This window comes from Saccopteryx leptura, chromosome 1, assembly GCF_036850995.1.
Source record: "Saccopteryx leptura isolate mSacLep1 chromosome 1, mSacLep1_pri_phased_curated, whole genome shotgun sequence".
Lineage (NCBI taxonomy): Eukaryota > Metazoa > Chordata > Mammalia > Chiroptera > Emballonuridae > Saccopteryx > Saccopteryx leptura.
Genome location: NC_089503.1, coordinates 345,447,119 through 345,467,659, shown reverse-complemented (window position 1 = coordinate 345,467,659; position 20,541 = coordinate 345,447,119). Strand labels below are relative to the sequence as shown.

Genomic DNA, 20,541 nt, shown 5'->3' with positions numbered 1-20,541 from the left:
AGCAAATGGGCGCTTCTCCTGTGTGCCCTGGCCGGGAATCGAACCCGGGACTTCCGCACGCCAGGCCGACGCTCTACCACTGAGCCAACCAGCCAGGGCAGCTACCCTATGTCTTTTGATTGGAGCATTTAATGTATTTACATTTAAGGTTATTATTGGTATGTACTTATTTATTGCCATTTTATTCTTTAAATCTACAGTTCTCTTTCTCTTGATACTTTTTCTTTACTCTTTTTATAGATGGCCCCTTAACATTTCTTGCAGCATTGGTTTGATTGTAATGCATTTCTTGAGTCTTTTTTTTTTGTCTGGGAAGCGTTTTTATTTCTCCTTCAATTTTAGATGATAGCCTTGCGGGATAAAGTAGTCTTGGTTCTAGGTTCTTGTTTTGCATCACTTTGAATATTTCTTGTCAATCCCTTCTAGCTTCAGGTTTTTCTGTTGAGAAGTCAGATGTCATCCTTGTGGGGGCTCCTCTATAGGTAATTAACTGCTTTTCTCTTGCAGCTTTTAGTATTCTTTCTTTGTCTATTAACTTCGGCATTTTAATTATGATGTGTCTTGGTGTAGGTCTCCTTGGGTTTCTCTTTAATAGGATTCTCTGAGCTTCTTTTTGTTTGCATTTTTCCTTCATCAATTTATGGACGTTGTCAGCTATGATTTTTTCAAACAGATATTCTATCCCCTGTTCGTTCTCTTTTCCTCAGGAACCCCTATGATACAGATGTTGTTTCTCTTCATGTTGTCGCAGAGGTCTCAGAGTTTCCTCAGTCTTTGGAAGCCTCTTTTCTTTTTGCTGCTCTGCTCTTGTGCTTACGTTTAATTTGTCCACTAAATCACTAAATCAATCCTCTGCTTTATCCAGCCTGCCATTAATTCCTTGTAATGCAATCTTCATTTCTGTATTGTATTTGTCATTTCCGACTGCTTCTTTTTCATGATTTCAATGTCCTTTTTGATGCTTTCTATCTCTTTGTTTAAGTTCTCATTGTAATCATCCATTGCTGCTCTAAAATCCTTGAACACCCTAATAACCATTATTTTAAACTCTGCATGTGGTAGTTTGGTTACTTCTGTTTCATTTAGTTCTTTTCCTGGGGATTTTTCTTGTTGATTCATTTGGTCATATATCTTTTTCTGCTCATTTTGTCTGTGTTTTGGGAGCTCTGCTCTGACTTTGAAATTTGTTGTGGTGTCTTTATGAGGAAGATGGGCTCAGTGGTACTGACCTCCAGGGTACCTGAGTTCCTTGCTCTAAGAAGGCTTCTTAAGGGTAAACCCTCTTGTTGTATGGGAATATTGAATGCAGTTGGTCCTTTCATGGGTGCAGTTATCCCTTCAGGCTGGCTGACTCAAATGTCAACCTTGATCATGTGTATTAGATACTGTGTAGTGTCTGTCCTGTTGGGCATATTTATTTTCCACAGTGTCTGGTGCCTGCTGTACTCCCCCTTTGGGCATATTGCTTGGGTAGCTAGCTGAATCTGGTGTTGGTGCTGTCTGCCATCCACTACTAGTTGTGGTTGTATTGGTTTTGGGTCTTCTTAGGTTGATATCAGCCATTGTTTGTAACCTGCCATGGGTTACCTGTATGGAGCTACTGCTCTGTTCGCTGTTTGTGCCTGCGTTTTCTGTGCCTGGGTAGTGTGGAAGGGTACAACCTGTGTATAAGGATCAGAATCCTGCTGCTTAGAGATGAAGCAGCTCTGTAAAAACCCCAAGTTCTATAAGATTTGTCTCCACTTTTCAGCTGTTCCACCTCGTCTTTTTAGAAAGACTTTAATGTGGGCTCAGCCTGGCCTCACCCCATCAATCCCTCTACTGATTGCATGCTTGGTGGGTTAGGGCAGCTGGGGTTGGGAATACAATGTTAGTAGCACCCCCTACTTCAGGGGTCTCTTGGTCAGGAGTTCAGTGTGGAGAAAGTGGCCGGTACTCCAGAGCCTAATTCCCCAGATACTGCTGGATACCCCAAATCTATTTCTCCCCAGCAAGGTGAGCAGCAGGTTCAGATTGGTTGGGGCCGATGGTCCCCTCTGTCACAGTTCTGGCAGCTGGTGAGCCCCTGGTGCCAGGGAGGAAGACTGAGAGAGTCCTCTCCTGGGGCTGTTTGTGTCTCCCTGTAAAGTGGCTAAACCCTCACTGGACCCAACAATAGGTTCCTGGGTCCCACACTTTAAATGTCCGTGCTCCAAGCCTCTGTCCCTTCCCCCTGTGGAACCTAGCCCAGCAAGGCAGGATATTCAGAACCTGGCCGGCTGAGTGAAGCTTCACCCTGTTCAGTGTACATGAGCTGCTGTTCTGGTGCTGATCAGAGAGAATGGTACTTGCCTCAGCTGGGCCTGGTGTCTGATGAGCCCTCCCTTAGGACACACTGCCAACAAGATCTGTTAGTTCCTGACTCGATGCTCTCTGCAGCTGGCTTCTGGATGTGCCAGCCCTGACTGGCCTTCAGCAACCTTCTTGGAGCGACAAGAAATCCAGAGTTTGTGGCTGCCTCTGCTGGGCCCAGGTGCACACGGAAACACCAAGCCCCACACGTAGGCTGGCTTTTATTCACGCTGGATCTAGGGGAAGGTCAGTAGAAGGCCAAGGTTCCCTGAGCCCGCCTCCTGCAGACTTAGTCTGCTGGCTGCTTGTTGGGCTCACCCACTGAAATAAAACCTCCGGTAGAGTAGAGCCTGGGGCAGTTCAGGGATTTGGAAGGGTGTTGGGTGTGGTTCTCCCCCTTAGCCCTGGGTATCAGTCTGTCCAGACTTTTTCACAGACCTTAGTAGGGTGTGGCCCCCAGGTTTCTGGTGGGTATGGCCTCTGAGACCCAGAGCTGTGGTCTGCCCACAGTCTGGACAGTTTCTACTGTGTTTCCTATGATGCAGAAGTAGCAGTCATAGTCTTAGGAAGCATGGGGGGCAAGGAGAGCTCTTGCCTCAAAGCCAGAATACTGAGACACTGACAGGTCCCCTGCTTCCTGGCTGACCTCTCAGAGTGGCCCAGTCTTCATAGGGTGGGGCAGGAGAGATTCCCAAGTATGGTGCGGTTGCTTTCCCCCAGGTTGGTGATGCACAGAGGGGTTTCCGTGGCTGTCCTCCATGGTGTCTCTCCCCCATGGTGTCTCTCCCTGTGCTACCAACTTCACACCGTCCTCACACAACTCTAGTCCTCTCAGCTTTCCCCTGCCAGAGCCCCGGGTACGTGGCTGTGAACAAGATTTTCTGTGCTGGCCCTTTAAGACGAAGCATGCATAGGCATCTCCGAGAGCTCCCTCTCTTTTTTGCAGACAGAAACTTTGGCTCTTTTCACTGCCAAATGTCACGTGGGCACCTCTTCTAGGCTCTGGGGCTCTAGGCTGGGGTGCTAGGAATGGGGCTTAGGACCCTCGCCTCTCAGGGTGAACTTCCCCTCAGTGAAAGTCCCTCTGGACCCTCTGCCACCGCTCGCTCCTGGGAGCGGGGCAGCTGTTTCCGCATCTCTGCCCTTCCTACCAGTCTTGGTGTGGCTTCTTCTGTGCTTCTGTGATCCTTGGGTATAGGCTTCTTTTAGTCCAAAGTTGGTTTTTCAAGATGATTGTTCTTAAATTAAGTTGTAATCCAATTTGGTCCTGGGAGGTGGCGGTTGAAATGTTCACCTACGCCATAGCCATCTTGGAATCCCCTCTGAATGTTTTCATTGAATATTTTTATGTCATCCCTCCCCATTCTTACTTTCTGATTTTTTTTAATAATGTTGTGCTTTTATGAGATAAATGTAAGATTTTAGTCCAGTGGCCATATTAAATATATGGGGTATTTTTGAAGTTCTCTCACCAGTGTTGTCCTTGTTTCCGTAACTTCCCTTTTTTCAGTTTGTTTATTTTGGTCTTCTCTCTGGAGTGTGGTGGGCCTTCCTCAGATGTCTGGTGATCCTTGCCTTTTTTGAAATTTAAGATGTGAGGCTCAGGAAAGCTAATGACAAGCTGTATTTGTGAAATGCCCATAGGGTTTGTTTCCCACTGGACTTTTCTCTAGGATCACTGGGTAGCATGTCAACATTCTCATAGCAGATACTGATAGTAGTATCTATAGATCTTTTCTCAGAGGACAGCTTAATATTTCCAGAGATTGGCCTTTCAGTCCCTTGCTTTGGGAATGTCAGCCTGCCTACTGGAGTTCTATCCCTGTCGGGTAAAAGAACTAGAGGGTCTCTCTCTGTCAGGCACGTTTTTATTTCATATCCCCTTTTCACTCCCACTGTCTTCAGTGCTGCTGTTTATAAGTTTGTTGCCTCCGAGAAACCACATCTATTAACATTGTACCTTTTAGCTCCTTTGGGGAGAATGAGGCATACTGGGAGTCTATCTGGATTTTCAGTGATTCTCCTTGTTTTCTGACTGCTCACTCACCCCACCTTCACAATCACAGATGCCTCCAATTTCTGGTGTTTTCTGGGGTCCTGCAGCTTGTTCCTTGGTACTGCTGCTTCTGCCAACACTAACGTTTGACCAAACTCCGCTCTCTGACATCCCTCACCATTTCTCTACCTACTTCCTATGTGTTTGTAGTTCAGGGCTATAAATGTCTCTTAGTTTTATTTTTTGAATGGAGTTTCTGGGGTCTGTAATCTGTGTTGTTCTGTTGACTTTTTAAAAGAAATGAGGTAGAGACATCTTTGCTCTCATAAAAGAAAATTCTTCAGAGCCCTTTGAATAGAGGAATGTATTAAATGAATAAAGGTGTAATGTGAAGTAAATCTTTTTAGTTTCACCTCTTTATGACTTTCTAAATCTATGTATCTTTACCTTATGGAATCTATGAAAATATTTTCAGATAGTATCTGGCTAGAGGCTTCCATATTGATTACACTATACTAGATAAATGCCATCTTCTCTGCTTGAGCAGTTAGTCCCGTGGTAAAGGTCACAACCGTGCTGGTATATGAACTCTGCCTTCATAGTCTGTTCTGGCATGAGTTTTTAAGACCGTATCTGCTCTCATCAAGATCAAGTAGATATGACTTTGACAAAGGCAAAAGCATTATAGGGCAGTTAATAACCAAGGCCTCATTCATCCCAGCTCTTCCTGTGTACCTTGCTTTACCCGGTGATAGTTTATGAGTGTTCTCTGGTTGAATAACCTGTGGAAAGCTGCCGCATTTGCAAGTGACCGTATCCAGTAAGCATGAAGATAGTAGTTCTAGTTTCAATATTTTGAGGAGCTGCCATAATGTTTGCTATTGCGGTTATGCCAATTTATGATCCCACCAAGACTGCCCAGGGTTCTCGTTCAACATCCCCACCAACATTTGTTATTTTCTGGTTCTGTTTTATTTTGTTTTGGGAATAGACATCCTAATGGGTGTGAGTTGAGTGGCATCATGGTTTTGATCTGCATTTCTGATGATTACTGATGTTGAGCGTCTCATGTGCTTATTCATTTGTATCTCATCTTTGGGAAAATGTCTGTTCAAGTCTGTTGTCTATTTTTTTTATCATGTTACTTGGTTTTCTGTTTTTCAGTTGTAAGAGTTCTTTGTATATTCTGGATATTTTCAGATGAACCAGTAGCAACCCCATTCTATTGAGTCTTGCCTTGTCAAGGTTCTGAGCATTTGTATTCTCATTTTATTAATAAAAGTCAAAGCCAGATGTCTCAAAAACAAGCTTATTTAAACTTCTAAATTTTGCAATGAAATCTATTTCAGAAATCACCTCTTTAGAAGTTCATGTATCCCACAGGTAGAATTTCCTTAGCAAACTCGATCTGAATTAGAAAATCTGTACTCCAGGGCTTCTGTCTAAGCATCCCTTCTGTAATCAGGGAGAAGCTGCTTCAGGTATTTCACTGTAGGGACCTTTTCTGGCATCCTCACAGCTACTCGGTAAGGTCGAGTTGGCTGTTGGGAAAGAGGTGATATAAAGTCCTCTTTATCGCTGATTGCTGATCAGCTGTATGCCCCAAATCATAATTTAATTACATATTCTTTGCTGTTTTCTCTCTTCTATATAACCCTAGTTTTTATTTTTATGTCTATAAATGTTTAATCTGTTTTCACCTTACTGAGCTGTTTGCTTCAAAATTCTACAGTGATGAGTCCCTGGGACATACTTGCATGAAAACAACTTGTGCTGTGAATACTGAAAACCTTCACTGGATAGTCTCAGGCCACCCCGAGTTATTCTTAGCAATGTATTTTAACTAATATCTAAACTGGCAGTCTTCTTTCTGTTAAAATTTTTCTCTGGCTGAGTATTATGCAGATAAAAATGAATGAAAACAAAACTGTTAAGACAATAAGACCCTGTTAATATCAATGTTCAGACAAGAAAGCCTGTTAACAGGTAGGGCAAAAAGAGGAGTCGGTTTTCCTCTGCCCTTTCTACGCGACCTCCCCCAGGATGGAGCCTCTGTGTGCGGTTCTTAAGTTATCACCACCATTTCACATACTAGTATATATAGTCCTTGATTTTAAATGCATTTACTTTTTTGTTTGGAGGATTAAGAGATGTGCCTTCTTATAGTTTCTCTTATTCTCCTCCATTTTGATTGGCACACATGCACACACATGTTAGCATTGCTAAAGTTTTTAAGTCGCATTCTCTTCTGTACTATAGTAACTTATAATACATAAGTATATATTATATTTATATTGTTTTTTTTCTTTTTTTCTGGCTTTCAGGGTTTTTTATTTTTTATTTTTATTAATTTTAATGCAGTGACATTGATAAATCAGGGTACCTATGTTCTGAGAAAACATCTCCAGATTATTTTGACTTTTGATTATGCTGCATACCCCTCACCCAAAGTCAAATTGTCTTCTGTCACCTTCTATCTGGTTTTCTTTGTGCCCCTACCCTCCCCCTACCCCCTCCCTCTTCTTCCTCACCCTCTCCCCACCCCTCCACCCCACTCCCTGTTACCATCACATTCTTGTTCATGTCTCTGAGTCTCATTTTTATGTCCCATCTATGCATGGGTTCATATAGTTCTTAGTTTATTCTGATTTACTTATTTCACTCCGTATAATGTTATCAACGCCCATCCATGTTATTGTAAATGATCTGATGTCATCATTTCTTATGGCTGAGTAGTATTCCATAGTATATATGTACCAAAGCTTTTTAATCCACTCGTCCTCTGACGGACACTTGGGCTGTTTCCAGATCTTCGCTACTGTGAACAATGCTGCTATAAACATGGGGGTGCATTTCTCTTTCTGGAACCGTTCTATGGTGTTCTTGGGGTATATTCCTAAAAGTGGGATGGCTGGGTCAAAAGGCAGTTCGATTTTCAATTTTATGAGGAATCTCCATACTGTTTTCCACAGTGGCTGCACCAGTCTGCATTCCCACCAGCAGTGCAGGAGGGTTCCCTTTTCTCCACATCCTCGTCAGCACTTATTCTGTGTTGTTTTGTTGATGAGCGCCATTCTGACCCGTGTGAGATGATATCTCATTGTGGTTTTAATTTGCATTTCTCTAATGATTAGTGATGTTGAGCATTTTTTCATATGCCTATTGGCCATCTGTATGTCCTCTTTGGAGAAGTTTCTATTAATTTCTTTTGCCCATTTTTTGATTGGATTGTTTGTCTTTCTGGTGTTGAGATTTACAAGTTTTTTATAAATTTTGGTTATTAACCCCTTATCAGACGTACTGTCAAATATGTTCTCCCATTGTGAAGTTTGTCTTTTTATTCTGTTCTTATTGTTTTTGGCTGTGCAAAAGCTTTTTAGTTTGATATAGTCCCATTTGTTTATCCTGTCTTTTATTTCCCTTGCCCGTGGATATAAATCAGCTAATATATCCCTGCGAGAGATGTCGGAGAGCTTACTGCCTATGTTTTCTTCTAAGATGCTTATCGTTTCATGGCTTACATTTAAGTCTTTTATCCATTTTGAGTTTATTGTTGTGAATGGTGTAAGTTGGTGATCTAGTTTCATTTTTTTGCAGGTAGCTATCCAATTTTCCCAACACCATTTATTAAAGAGGCTATCTTTACTCCATTGTACGCTCTTACCCCCTTTGTCAAATATCAGTTGTCCATAGAGCTATGGGTGTATTTCTGGGTTCTTCGTTCTGCTCCATTGATCTATGTGCCTGTTCTTATGCAAGTACCAGGCTGTTTTGAGTACAATGGCCTTGTAGTATAACTTGATATCAGGAAGTGTGATACCTCCCACTTTATTCTTCTTTTTTAAGATTGCTGAGGCTATTCGTGTTCTCTTTTGGTTCCATATAAATTTTTGGAATATGTGATCTATATCTTTAAAGTATGTCACTGGTATTTTAATTGGTATTGCATTGAAGTTATAAATTGCTTTGGGTAATATAGACATTTTAATGATGTTTATTCTTCCTAACCATGAGCACGGTATATGCTTCCATTTGTTTGTATCTTCCTTGATTTCTTTTATCAATGTTTTATAATTTTCCGAGTATAAGTCTTTAGTCTTCTTGGTTAAATTTACTCCTAGGTACTTTATTTTTTTGGTTGTAATAGTGAAGGAGATTGTTTCCTTAATTTCTCTTTCTGACTGTTCATTGTTGGTGTATAAAAATGCCTCTGATTTCTGAGTATTAATTTTATATCCTGCCACCTTGCTGAATTCATTTATCAGGTCCAGTAGTTTTTTTTTGTTGTTTTTTGTTGTTGTTTTTTTACAGAGGCAGAGATAGACAGGGACAGACAGACAGGAATGGAGAGAGATGAGAAGCATCAATCATCAGTTTCTCGTTGCGCGTTGGACTTCTTAGTTGTTCATTGATTGCTTTCTCACATGTGCCTTGACCGCGGGCCCTCAGCAGACCGAGCAACCCCCTGCTGGAGCCAGCGACCCTGGGTCCAAGCTGGTGAGCTCTTTGCTCAAGCCAGATGAGCCCGCGCTCAAGCTGGCAACCTCGGGGTCTCGAACCTGGGTCCTTCTGCATCCCAGTCCGACGCTCTATCCACTGCGCCACCACTTGGTCAGGCCAGGTCCAGTAGTTTTTTGACTGAGACTTTAGGATTTTCTATATACAATATCATATCATCTGCAAATAATGATAGCTTTACTTCTTCCTTTCCAACTTGAATGCCTTATATTTCTTCTTCTTGTCTGATTGCTGTGGCTAGGACTTCCAGGACTATGTTGAATAAGAGTGGTGAAAGGACCCCTGCCTTGTTCCTGATCTTAAGGGGATTGCTTTTAATTTTTGTCCATTGCGTATGATGTTGGCTGTGGGTTTGTCATAGATGGCTTTTATCATGTTGAGGTATGTTCCCTGTATGTTCCCACTTTGTTGAGAGTTTTGATCATGAATGGGTGCTGGATTTTATCAAATGCTTTTTCTGCATGTATTGAAATTATCATGTGGTTTTTCTCCTTTCTTTTGTTTATGTGATGAATCACATTGATTGATTTGTGAATATTGTACCAGCCTTGCCTCCCCAGAATAAATTTCACTTGATCACGGTGTATGATTTTTTCCTTATATTGTTGGATCCAGTTTGCTAATATTTTGTTGAGGATTTTAGCATCTATGTTCATCAGGGATTTTGGCCTATAATTTTCTTTCTTTGTGTTGTCTTTGCCTGGTTTTGGAATCAGAATTATGCTCGCCTCATAAAAGGAGGTTGGAAGTCTTCCTTCCTCTTGAATTTTTTGAAATAGCTTGAGAAGGATAGGAGTTAATTCTTCTTTGAATATTTGGTAGAATTCACTTGTGAAGCCATCTGGCCCAGGACTTTTCTTTGTTGGGAGTTTTTTGATAACTGTTTTGATCTCATTTGGTGTAATCGGTCTGTTTAGCTTTTCTGATTCTTCCAGATTGATTTTTGGAAGATTATATGCTTCAAGGAATTTGTCCATTTCATCTAGGTTGTCTAGTTTTTTGGCATACAGTTCTTCATAGTATTTCTTACAATCCTTTGTATTTCTGTTGTGTCAATTGTTATTTCTCCACTCAAATCTAATTTTATTTATTTGAGTCCTTTCTCTCTTTTTCTTGGTGAGTCTAGTTAAAGGTTCATCAATCTTGTTTACCTTTTCAAAAAACCAGCTCCTAGTTTCATTGATCCTCTGTATTGTTTCTTTAGTCTCTATGTCATTTATTTCTGCTCTGATCTTTATTATTTCCTTCCTTCTACTACATTTGGGCTTTACTTGGTGTTCTTTTTGTAGTTCTTTTAGATGCAGGGTTAAGTTGTTTATTTGAGCTTTATCTAGATTCTTAAAGTGTGCCTGTAGTGCTATGGACTTCACTCTCAGTACTGCTTTTGCTGTGTCCCATAAATTTTGAGTTGTTGTATGCTCATTATCATTTGTTTCTAGGAATTTTTTTATTTCTTCTTTGATCTCATTCTTAATCCATTTGTTATTTAACAACCTGCTATTTAGTTTCCATGTGTTTGAGAATTTTTGAGCTTTTCTGTTGATTTCTAGTTTCATGCCATTGTGATCAGAGAAAGTGCTTGATATGATTTCAGTGTTCTTAAATTTGTTGAGACCACTTTTCTGCCCTAACATGTGGTCTATCCTAGAGAATGTACCATGAGCACTTGAAAAGAATGTATATTCTGCTGCTTTTGGGTGAAAGGTTCTGAAGATATCTTTTAAATCAAGTTGATCTAGTGTGTCCTTTAAGTCTGCTGTTTCTTTGTTAATTTTCTTTCTTGAGGATCTATCTAGTGATGTTAGTGGAGTGTTAAAATCCCTACTATTATAGTGTTGCTGTTGATCTCGCTCTTTATATACATCAAAGTCGGCTTCTTCTATTTAGGTGCTCCTATATTAGATGCACAGATATTTATAATAGTTATATCTTCCTGTTGGATTGCTCCCTTTATCATTTGTAGTGGCTTTCTTTATCTCTTACTATATTCTTTGTTTTAAAGTCCATTTTTACTGATATAAGTATTGCTACCCCTGCTTTTTTTTCATTTCCATTTGCATGAAATGTTATTTTCCATCCTTTTACCTTCAACCTATGTGCATCTTTTGTTTTAAGGTGTGTCTCTTATAGACAGCATATGTACAGATCCTGTTTTCTTATCCATGCAGCTACCTTATGTCTTTTTTTTTTTTGTATTTTTTTGAAGCTGGAAACGAGGAGAGACAGTCAGACAGACTCCCGCATGCGCCCGACCGGGATCCACCCGGCACACCCACCAGGGGTCGACGCTCTGCAGCAACCAGAGCCACTCTAGCGCCTGGGGCAGAGGCCAAGGAGCCATCCCCAGCGCCCGGGCCATCTTTGCTCCAATGGTGCCTTGGCTGCGGGAGGGGAAGAGAGAGACAGAAAGGAAGGGCGGGGGGTGGAGAAGCAAATGGGCGCTTCTCGTATGTGCCCTGGCCGGGAATTGAACCCGGGTCCCCCGCATGCCAGGCCGATGCTCTACCGCTGAGCCAACTGGCCAGGGCCTACCTTATGTCTTTTGATTGGATTAAACCATTTACATTTAAGGTTATTGATATGTAGTTGTTTATTGCCATTTTATTCTTTAAAGCTGTATTCCTCTTTTGCTATATTCTTTTCCCACTTTGGTCTGTTTACACCATGCCCCTTAACATTTCCTGCATTATTGGTTTGGTTGTAATGAATTCCTTGAGTTTTTTTTTGTCTGGGAAACTTTTTATTTCTCCTTAAATTTTAAATGATAGCCTTGCTGGATAAAATAGTCTTGGTTGTAGGTTCTTGTTCTGCATTACTTTGAATATTTCTTGCCATTCCCTTCTGGCCTCAAGTGTTTCTGTTGAGAAGTCTGATGTCATCCTTATGGGGGCTCCTTTGTAGGTGATAGCCTTTTTTTCTCTAGCAGCGCTTAATATTTTTCTTTATCACTTAGCTTTGGTATTTTAATTATGATGTGTCTTGGTGTAGGTTTCTTTGGGTTTCTCTTTAGTGGAGTTCTCTGTGCTTCTTGAACTTGTGAGAGTTTCTCCTGCATTAATTTAGGGAAGTTTTCAGCTATGATGTGATTGAACAAAGTCTCTATCCCTTGTTCTTTCTCTTCTTCAGGAACTCCTATAATGTGGATGTTATTTCTCTTTATGTTGTCACAGAGCTCTCTTAAGAGTTTCCTCTGACTTTTTGAGTCTCTTTTCTTTTTTCTTCTCTGCTTTCATGCCTTCATTCCAGTTGTCATCCAACTCGCTGATTCGAACCTCAGCTCTATCCATCCTGTTTTTAATTCCTTCCATTGTGGTCTTCATTTCTGATATTGTATTTGTCATCTCCTACTGATTCTTTTTTAATATTTCAATATCCTTTTTTATACTTACTATTTCTTTATTTAGGTGTTAGTGGTGACCATCCATTGTTGCTCTAAGATCCCTAAGCATCCTTACAATCATTATTTTGAGCTCCGCATCTGGAAGTTTGATTATTTCCATATCACTCAGTTCATCTCCTGAAGGTTTCTCTTGTGGTTTCATTTGGATTGCATTTCTTTGTCTTCTCATTATGTCTGTGTGTTTGGGTATTTTCTTATAGAGCTGGTTGAGTCTAGGCTTGGTGTTGTCTGCTTCCAGTTTTCACTTGTGTTGTTTCTAAGTCTTCTTGGGTTGGCATCAGCTATTATTTGTAATCCACATTCGTATTTGGGCCGCTTTGAAGTCTTGATTTGTTTGTTTTCTTAACAGGTGATTGTCTTGTTTGCTGATCTCAGCAGGGGGCTTATTTGAAACTGTATCCAGGAATGCGGTGGGTGTGACCTGAGGCTCTGAAGTCCTCTTCTGCCAGTTAATCTCTCTGGGGCGGACTGCTTTCTCAGCTTCAGTTGGGGGAGGTGTATCTCATATCTCCATGGAGACCTGAGTTACTGACCCTCCTCCCCACTTCTTGTTTTCAGCTGTGTCTTGTTGTGCTGATTGGAGCTGGAGAGATATCTGTATCTCTGTGACCTGAAAATACTTTTGTATTTTGCATTGTGGAAGGATCAGCCCCTCCCCTAGTATGGCCACCTCCAGCACTGAATGAGTCAGCTTTTCAGGTTATCACATTTATTCCTCTCCCCCTCACCATCCGTCTCTCTCTCTCCTTTCTTTTTGGAATACACGCGGGCCCTTTCAACACACCTCGTTCCTTGGTCGCCAGGCAAGTGGCTGTGAGCAGTATTTACTGCTCTTTTCCTTGGAGTGAGAGCCCAGCCTCACCCCCACCACTGTTCCAGTAAGCAGGGGAGATTCAGACACTCCCTGCCAGGTTTGTTGTGGCTTCTTCTTTGCTCCTTGGTGTTTTTTTTTGTTTGTTTGTTTGTTTTTTTTGTATTTTTCTGAAGCTGGAAACGGGAGAGACAGTCAGACAGACTCCCGCATGCGCCCGACCAGGATCCACCCGGCACGTCCACCAGGGGCGACGCTCTGCCCACCAGGGGGCGATGCTCTGCCCCTCCGGGGTGTCGCTCTGTTGCGACCAGAGCCACTCTAGCACCTGGGGCAGAGGCCAAGGAGCCATCCCCAGCGCCCGGGCCATCTTTGCTCCAATGGCTGCAGGAGGGGAAGAGAGAGACAGAGAGGAAGGAGGGGGGGTGGAGAAGCAAATGGGCGCTTCTCCTGTGTGCCCTGGCCGGAAATTGAACCCGGGTCCCCCGCACGCCAGGCTGACGCTCTACCGCTGAGCCAACCAGCCAGGGCCGCTCCTTGGTTTTTGAGAGCTGTTCTTGTAGTCCAGATTTGGTTTTTCACACTGATTGTTCATAAATTAGTTTATAATCCAGTTCGGTGGTGTGAGCTGGGAGTCTGTGCGTCTGCCTACTCCACTGCCATCTTCAGGTCTCCTGGCTTTCAGTTTTTTAAGAAACAGTATCTGAAAACACTTTTTTGCGAGTCTCCACCAGCCCTCCCAGCCCAAGTGCTGGGTCGGTTCGCTCTCCTGGACAGCCACCCGCTCCAAACTACTCCCTTGCCCCACCCCACCCCACCTTGGTATATTTATATTGTTTTGAGCATATAAATACTGTTCTCTACAGAACTGTTTGGTTCTGTGAGCAGTCACAGAGGAAGGTATAGAATCCTGTTTTACTAAATCCCTGTGGCTTAAAGGAGAACAACAAAAATGTCAATATCCAAGAGATTCTCCTAACCTCTGTTAGACTTTGCCTTTGCTCCTTTGGGTAGTTATTAAAATTTTATTGCTGTTTTCTTTTCCTATGTTTAGCACAAAAAGTTTTTCATCCAAATCTAATTGGTGCTTGGGTATCTGTATTCGCTTGCTTTGCCATCTTGTACCAGTACGGTTGGAAATGTAAAACACAAATTAGGAATTTAAAATCCTCAGCTTTGGGCTTACTTGTCATTTTGGTATCTGGCATAACAATTGCTGAATGAAGCCATTTTAGACAACTGCATCTAACATATCTCACCAGGATTGGGACTGCCGACTACTTTTTCCTTCTGTACCAAGATTTCATAAAATAGGATATAGTACTAACTGTCTTTAACCACAAAATCAAGAAATTCTGCTCTGAGGATACCCGCAGGCATGAAACTTGTAAGAAGCAGCAGCCTTGGCCCAATTTAAGCAGTGACAGTTAGCAGTAACTCTTATGGTCTTAAAAAGAATTTTTTGAAAAGATTTTCTTTTTTTGGATAAAGCCTTGGCTCTTTTCGAATGGCTGCCGTGGTTTCCCTATGCGGCACGTGTGCTTCTTGTTTCCTGTAACCTCCTGTTTGGATCTGCCCTTGGCATGTAGAAACAATATGGGGCTGTCACTTAGTCGTCATTGACTTAGTGTGGGAAGCAGTACAGCTTTTTAGAGTGGCTGCTGTGGGTTTTCCTTCTTGTTTTCTTAGGGAACACTAAAAGGACAAAGAACTTTAAGATCTTTGTCTCAAATGCTTGTCTAGTCCATAACAGTCTAATGGCAGCCTACAGCTAATGCCCTTAGGTAGGCTCTTTGGAAGAATGAGACTATTGTGAACTCTACCTGTTGTACATTTATCATGACCTTATAAATGTCTCTAATACTGGTTTTCACTTAAACAGATGTATAGGTGATGGAACTTTTTTTATTTTTTTCCTTTTTAACAGCTATTTAGCTTGCTTTATCCTTCTTAAACTGCAACATTCAGATAATTGTTCCATTAGTAATAGGGCTGGTTTATTATGCTAGTTAATTATGCTGATACCTATATAGGCCAGAAATTTTTCTTTTCATAAGCAGTTCACTAGAAACAAAGGGGATTTTTCATCTTTTTTCTTTAATGTAATAAAAATTTACTAGCTTCTGAAAGTGAGCTGTTTTATCTTGAATATGCTTTTGTGTTTGTACCCTTCTCCAAAGGTGCAATTAACTGATCGTTAATAGAAGTTTGTCCTGAAATGTGTCATTTGCATATCTGTATTTACAAACGCTTCAGAGACAGTGTCTGACTATAAGGAACTCAGCAAGCCTATTTAGAAACTTTATAGTGAGTTTTTAAGTACAGTGCTTTTAACATTTGCAGTAATATACACTTTAAAATATAAGCCTAATAAATGAAATGAACTTGATAAGAAAGCAGATCTTTCTCTTTTACTGGGGAATGCCTAAGGCCATAATGACTTGTACTAGTAATCAGTAGGTGTGATTTTTAAATTTCTAATACTGTTTTACTCTTAAATTATTTCACATCATACTATTTAATTTATTATCTCTGGAAGGAGATACTACTGTTCAGAAATTTTAGATTTTAAATTATCAATCACATACTCTTTGCCTAAACATGACAAGGAAAATAAGTTAACCTTTAAACCTGGAGATTCATCAGACCACTCAAAAGCTTTTGAGTGTCAGAAAGTAAATTGCATACATGATTCTTTAAAACCCATAAGCAATAAAGTAGAAATAAGATTTCTTTAAGTGATGTTGCTAGCATGAGATTACCTAAAACACGGCACATCAGTCATTAATTAGCAGATAACTAATTCATCCACTTGACAAGTATTATTGGTAACCTGGTTTGTGTCAGGTACTGTTCTAATATTGACTTTTAAAAAGGATTTCATTAAATTATTCTGCTTTTAAAACTAATTACCAAATTTTATATTTGTCACTTTGGAAGGAGTTAATTACCTTAAGTGATTTATTTCTAAACTGTTGGGAGGATCCAATTCAGTATTCAGGTAAGAAGCCCCCTTAGCTGTAGTTATGTGGCACTGAGTTAAAATTTCATAAAATAACACTTAAAATGTTTATGACAGAGATATAAAGATTTTTTATATAAATAAGAAATGTTGTTCTTCTGAAATATATAAATATCTGAAACGTCTAAATACTTTTGCTGGTGACTAAAATGTATGAGAACAGATTTGATTCGATGTTAAATGGATTGTTTATAAAACTATATACAGGTTCTGTTTTATATATGAAACTTGCTTTTGAGATTTAACCTTATTTCCAGTTTTGTGATTTGAAGAACTATAATTATTTTAAAACTAAGTGGGTTTTTTTTTTCTGTTTTTGTTTGTTCACTTGTTTTAGCGAGAGATAGGACAGACAGGAACAGACAGGAAGGGAGAGAGATGAGAAGCATCAGTTCTTTGTTGAGGCTCCTTAGTTGTTCATTGATAGCTTTCTCATATGTGCCTTGACAGCAGGGGTGGGGGCTTCAGCCAAGCCAGTGACCTTTGGGCTTGAGCCAGCAACCATGGGGTTATCATGTCTATGATCCCATGCTCAAGCTGGTGATCTTGGGGGTTTGAACCTGGGACCTCAGCATCCCAGGCCAAAGCTCTAGCCACCTGGTCAGGCTAAAATTATAGTTTTTAATATAGACACTGAAACCTGAATTATATACATATTTATTGTAACTTGCCTTTTGATGTATTACTGGTATATGCAAGATATTTTCGTGTTACTACTTAAGACTTTTAAAGTAAAATTCATGCTACATTTATAGAGACTGAGTCAGGAATTGACTTTCATTTTTTATTTCTTACTTTAGTTTTTTTTTTTATTCCTGCATTTTACACACACATCAGAGATTATTAATGAAGTAGAAACAGGTAAAGGCCCTTCAAAATTCAACAGGGACAGCATTTTGATGACTAAGTCACTCATCTTAATTTTTTTCTTTCACTATTGCCTCTTCCCTTTTCTGTTCAGTTAAACCAGAGAGGAGTATATTTTCAAATAGGTATTTTTAGTAACTAAAATATGTAAGTGACCTTATACCCGGACACAGCTCACAGGCCATTTAAGAATAATTCTGCTGAAAGCTCCATCATTTCATAGAATCCTGCAGGTTCAAGGGATTTGGCAGTATCTGATGCAGAAAGGAAGAAATAGTCTGAGGAGGTTAAATGAAGTTGACCAAGGTCATATAACTCAGTAGATTGCAGGACATCACATCTACAGTTGTCTGAATATATACGTATACCACTCCGTTTCCCAGAAATGAATCTCTGAATGGTTGAGGAGTGGAAATACAAGACTTCCCTTTCCCTCAGTCTTTACTAAGTCGGAGCTGAACCACAGTCTTTTTTACGCCATGAAAAGAATTTAAATCTGTTGACCAGGTGGTTGTGCAGTGGATAGAGTGTCGACCTGGGACTCTGAGTACCCAGGTTCGAAACCCCGAGGTCACTGGCTTGAGTGAGGGCTCATCCGACTTGAGCATGGGGTCACCAGCTTGAGCATGGGATCATCAACAGGACCCAATGTTGCTGGTTTGAGCCCAAGGTCACTGGTTTGGCTGGAGCCTTATGGTCAAGGTATGTATGAGAAGCAATCAGTGAACAACTAAAATGCTGCAACTGCGAATTGATGCTTCTCATCCCTCTTCCTGTCTGTCTTTGTCACTGTCACTTTCTCTCACACACACAAAAAAAGAATTTTAGTCTGTACTATAAGATCAATGAGAAGTCTTGAAGTCAAGGATTTAATAAGAGGGCAATATGATCAATGTGTCATTTTTTTTTTTCCTGAAGCTGGAAACGGGGAGGCAGTCAGACAGACTCCCGCATGCGCCCGACCGGGATCCACCCGGCACGCCCACCAGGGGGCCGATGCTCTGCCCATCCAGGGCGTCGCTCTGTCGCGACCAGAGCCACTCTAGCATCTGGGGCAGAAGCCAAGAAGCCATCCCCAGCGCCCAGGCCATCTTTTGCTCCAATGGAGCCTTGGCTGCGGGGAGGGGAAGAGAGAAACAGAGAGGAAGGGGTGGAGAAGCAGATGGGCGCCTCTCCTGTGTGTCCTGGCCGGGAATTGAACCCGGGACTTCGCACGCCAGGCCGACGCTCTACCACTGAGCCAGCCGGCCAGGGCCTAATGTGTCATTTTTAAAAGGTCAGTCTGTCCTCACTTGAGAATGATAGGGTAGAAATAGGTTAGCTTGGAGTAGGGTGGGTAAGTTGGGGTATTCCTGCAGAAGTCTAGTTTAGATTAGGGCAATGAGATGGATATTGAAAATGAAGAGTTTGAAGGATAGTTTTTGGTTGAGGAAAAAGAGGAGTCCTGTGGTACCTTAATTCCTGACTTGGTAGAGTCCATTAGATGGTGGAACCATTTTTCTTTAGAGGTCCATCTTTTGGTGTGGCAGGAAGATCATGAATTGCGATTTAGATTCCTTATGTTAAAGAGACTGTAAGCAGTTAGTACTTATATAGAACCAGTAGTGAGAAAAGAAATCAGAGCTAAAGATGTGAGTTTAATTAGGGCCATGGCTCTAAATGAGATTCTCTAGGGGAGGAATGTAGACTGAATAAATGGCCAAATATGGTATGAGGAGGAACAGGTACCCCGGTTTTCATACAGGATGTCTAAAAGGATGAGATAAATCTAGCTGTAGTTTAACCGCCTTCCTTTTCTTACCACATTGACAATAAGTGACAAATGGTCAGATAAAGAATGTTTTTTCAATCAAACAGGATTGTTTCATGAACCTGTGATGTGCTACTCAACTGTTTGGAAATACCTTTGTTACAAAGAATATTTGTAAGATTTTCAGTCCATGGGATATTTGCCTAAATTCTACATCAAATTTAGACTTGCATTATTTGTAACATAGTTTTTTAAAATAAAATATTATAAAATTTTTCATAAAATTCTATGAAATGTGTAATACTGTAGAGTCACCAGGAACCCCTAACTGCCCAGTTGATAATTTTCATCACGTGGGGGTCTCATACAATTTCTCAAACTTAACATTTTGAAACTCAACTCCAGCCTCACCCTGCTAAAGCGTTTAGATAAGAGAGTCTCTACACAGAGTCAGATAATTCACAGATTTTTTTTTGTCAAACTGACGCATGCTTTGCAAGGAACAGATCCCTGTAAGTCATTAACTCTCGTTTAGAAACCTTGGGTTTCAAAAGTACCTGTGATGCCATTGGTTCAACTTAGCAGCGGATTCATTAGGGTTCAGTGATTCATACAGAGTGCCCCACACTTTGTTTCTTCCTGGCAATAAGCATCATAGAGTACAAAAAAAACTTCAGTTACAGCGTCAATAAATACTCGGCCCAAATCTCAGCTCTCATTGGCTATCAAACTTGGTCAACATTTTTTTTTTCTTAGCCCATTTCCAGCCAATGACAGACTGATTGTAAGGCACCTAGCATAAAGGAAATGCCTAAGAATGCTTCTGATCCTTGTCTGTTTACAATATTTATCCTCAGGATAAAATTATCAAAGAGAAACCTCTACCAAATTTTAAGACTACTTTATATCACTTTAGAAACTGCATAGTATTATACACACAAACTTTTGAAAAGAAACAATTGATGAGCATATTGATCAGCATTCCTTGATGGCTTCTTTTGTGAAAGTAGGAAGAGAAAAGTGATTCTGCTTCTGAGGCAAAGGTAAATGTTATAGATGATAAATTCAGCTTTCTCTAGTTTTTATTTGAGCTCTTTATTCTCTCTGAAGACATGGTCATAAAGAATGTGGACAACTTCAAAAGCACTCACATTGACACATGGAGACCTTTATAGGCTTCTATTTACCCAAGGATATATATTTTTAAAGCCCTAGATAACAAAATATCAAGAGTAGAATTGGGAGGCAGCCTTCATATTGAAGTGCTAGAATAGGTCAGAGTGACTTTACACGAATAAATCTTAGCTTGGCACATGAAGGAGAGAGTGTGTTCCGATTTTATTTCTGTTGTCAGTGTTTTATGTTTTAATTTTGCCACAGGCTTTGGATTTAAAAACTTGTTACATTTGTCATCATAGTCAAAGAAATTTTTAGGCTTAGGAAGAGCAAATCAATAGATTTCTGTAGCTCTTCCCTGGCCTGGATGGAGCAATAGTACATTTTTTATTTTTTTATTTCCATAAAGAATTTGTCAAAAGTGCAAATACAGAGATAATTGTATGTTTGTTTATTCTTCCTCCCCTTTTTTTTCTAGGATTATGACAGTTTCTTTGAATCAAAGGAAAGCAACACCGTCTTTTCATTCTTAGGCCTGAAATCACGCTTGGCATCAAAGGTAGGTAAATCTCTTCTTGTTTTAAAATTCATCTTTTTTCAATTGTTAATTGTTCTCAGTTGAGGTTGAAAGTGTTAAAGGAATGCATATATACCCTAAAGATTTAGTTTTCTCTTTCTCAGATGCACAGAGATTGCCCAGTGTAAAAACACAGGAAGCAGCCTATTTCTT

At 40.5% G+C, this 20,541-nt stretch overlaps 1 protein-coding gene across 1 annotated transcript in view; it reads left to right on the top strand.

The window, feature by feature from the left end:
- The window catches only part of SH3BGRL2 (SH3 domain binding glutamate rich protein like 2), a 76,656-nt gene that overhangs the window by 49,358 nt on the left and 6,757 nt on the right, over window positions 1–20,541 (top strand). The window contains exon 4 of the mRNA XM_066360287.1: window positions 20,290–20,370. Coding sequence (XP_066216384.1) covers window positions 20,290–20,370 — 81 coding nt within the window. The remainder of the gene's footprint in view (window positions 1–20,289; window positions 20,371–20,541) is intronic.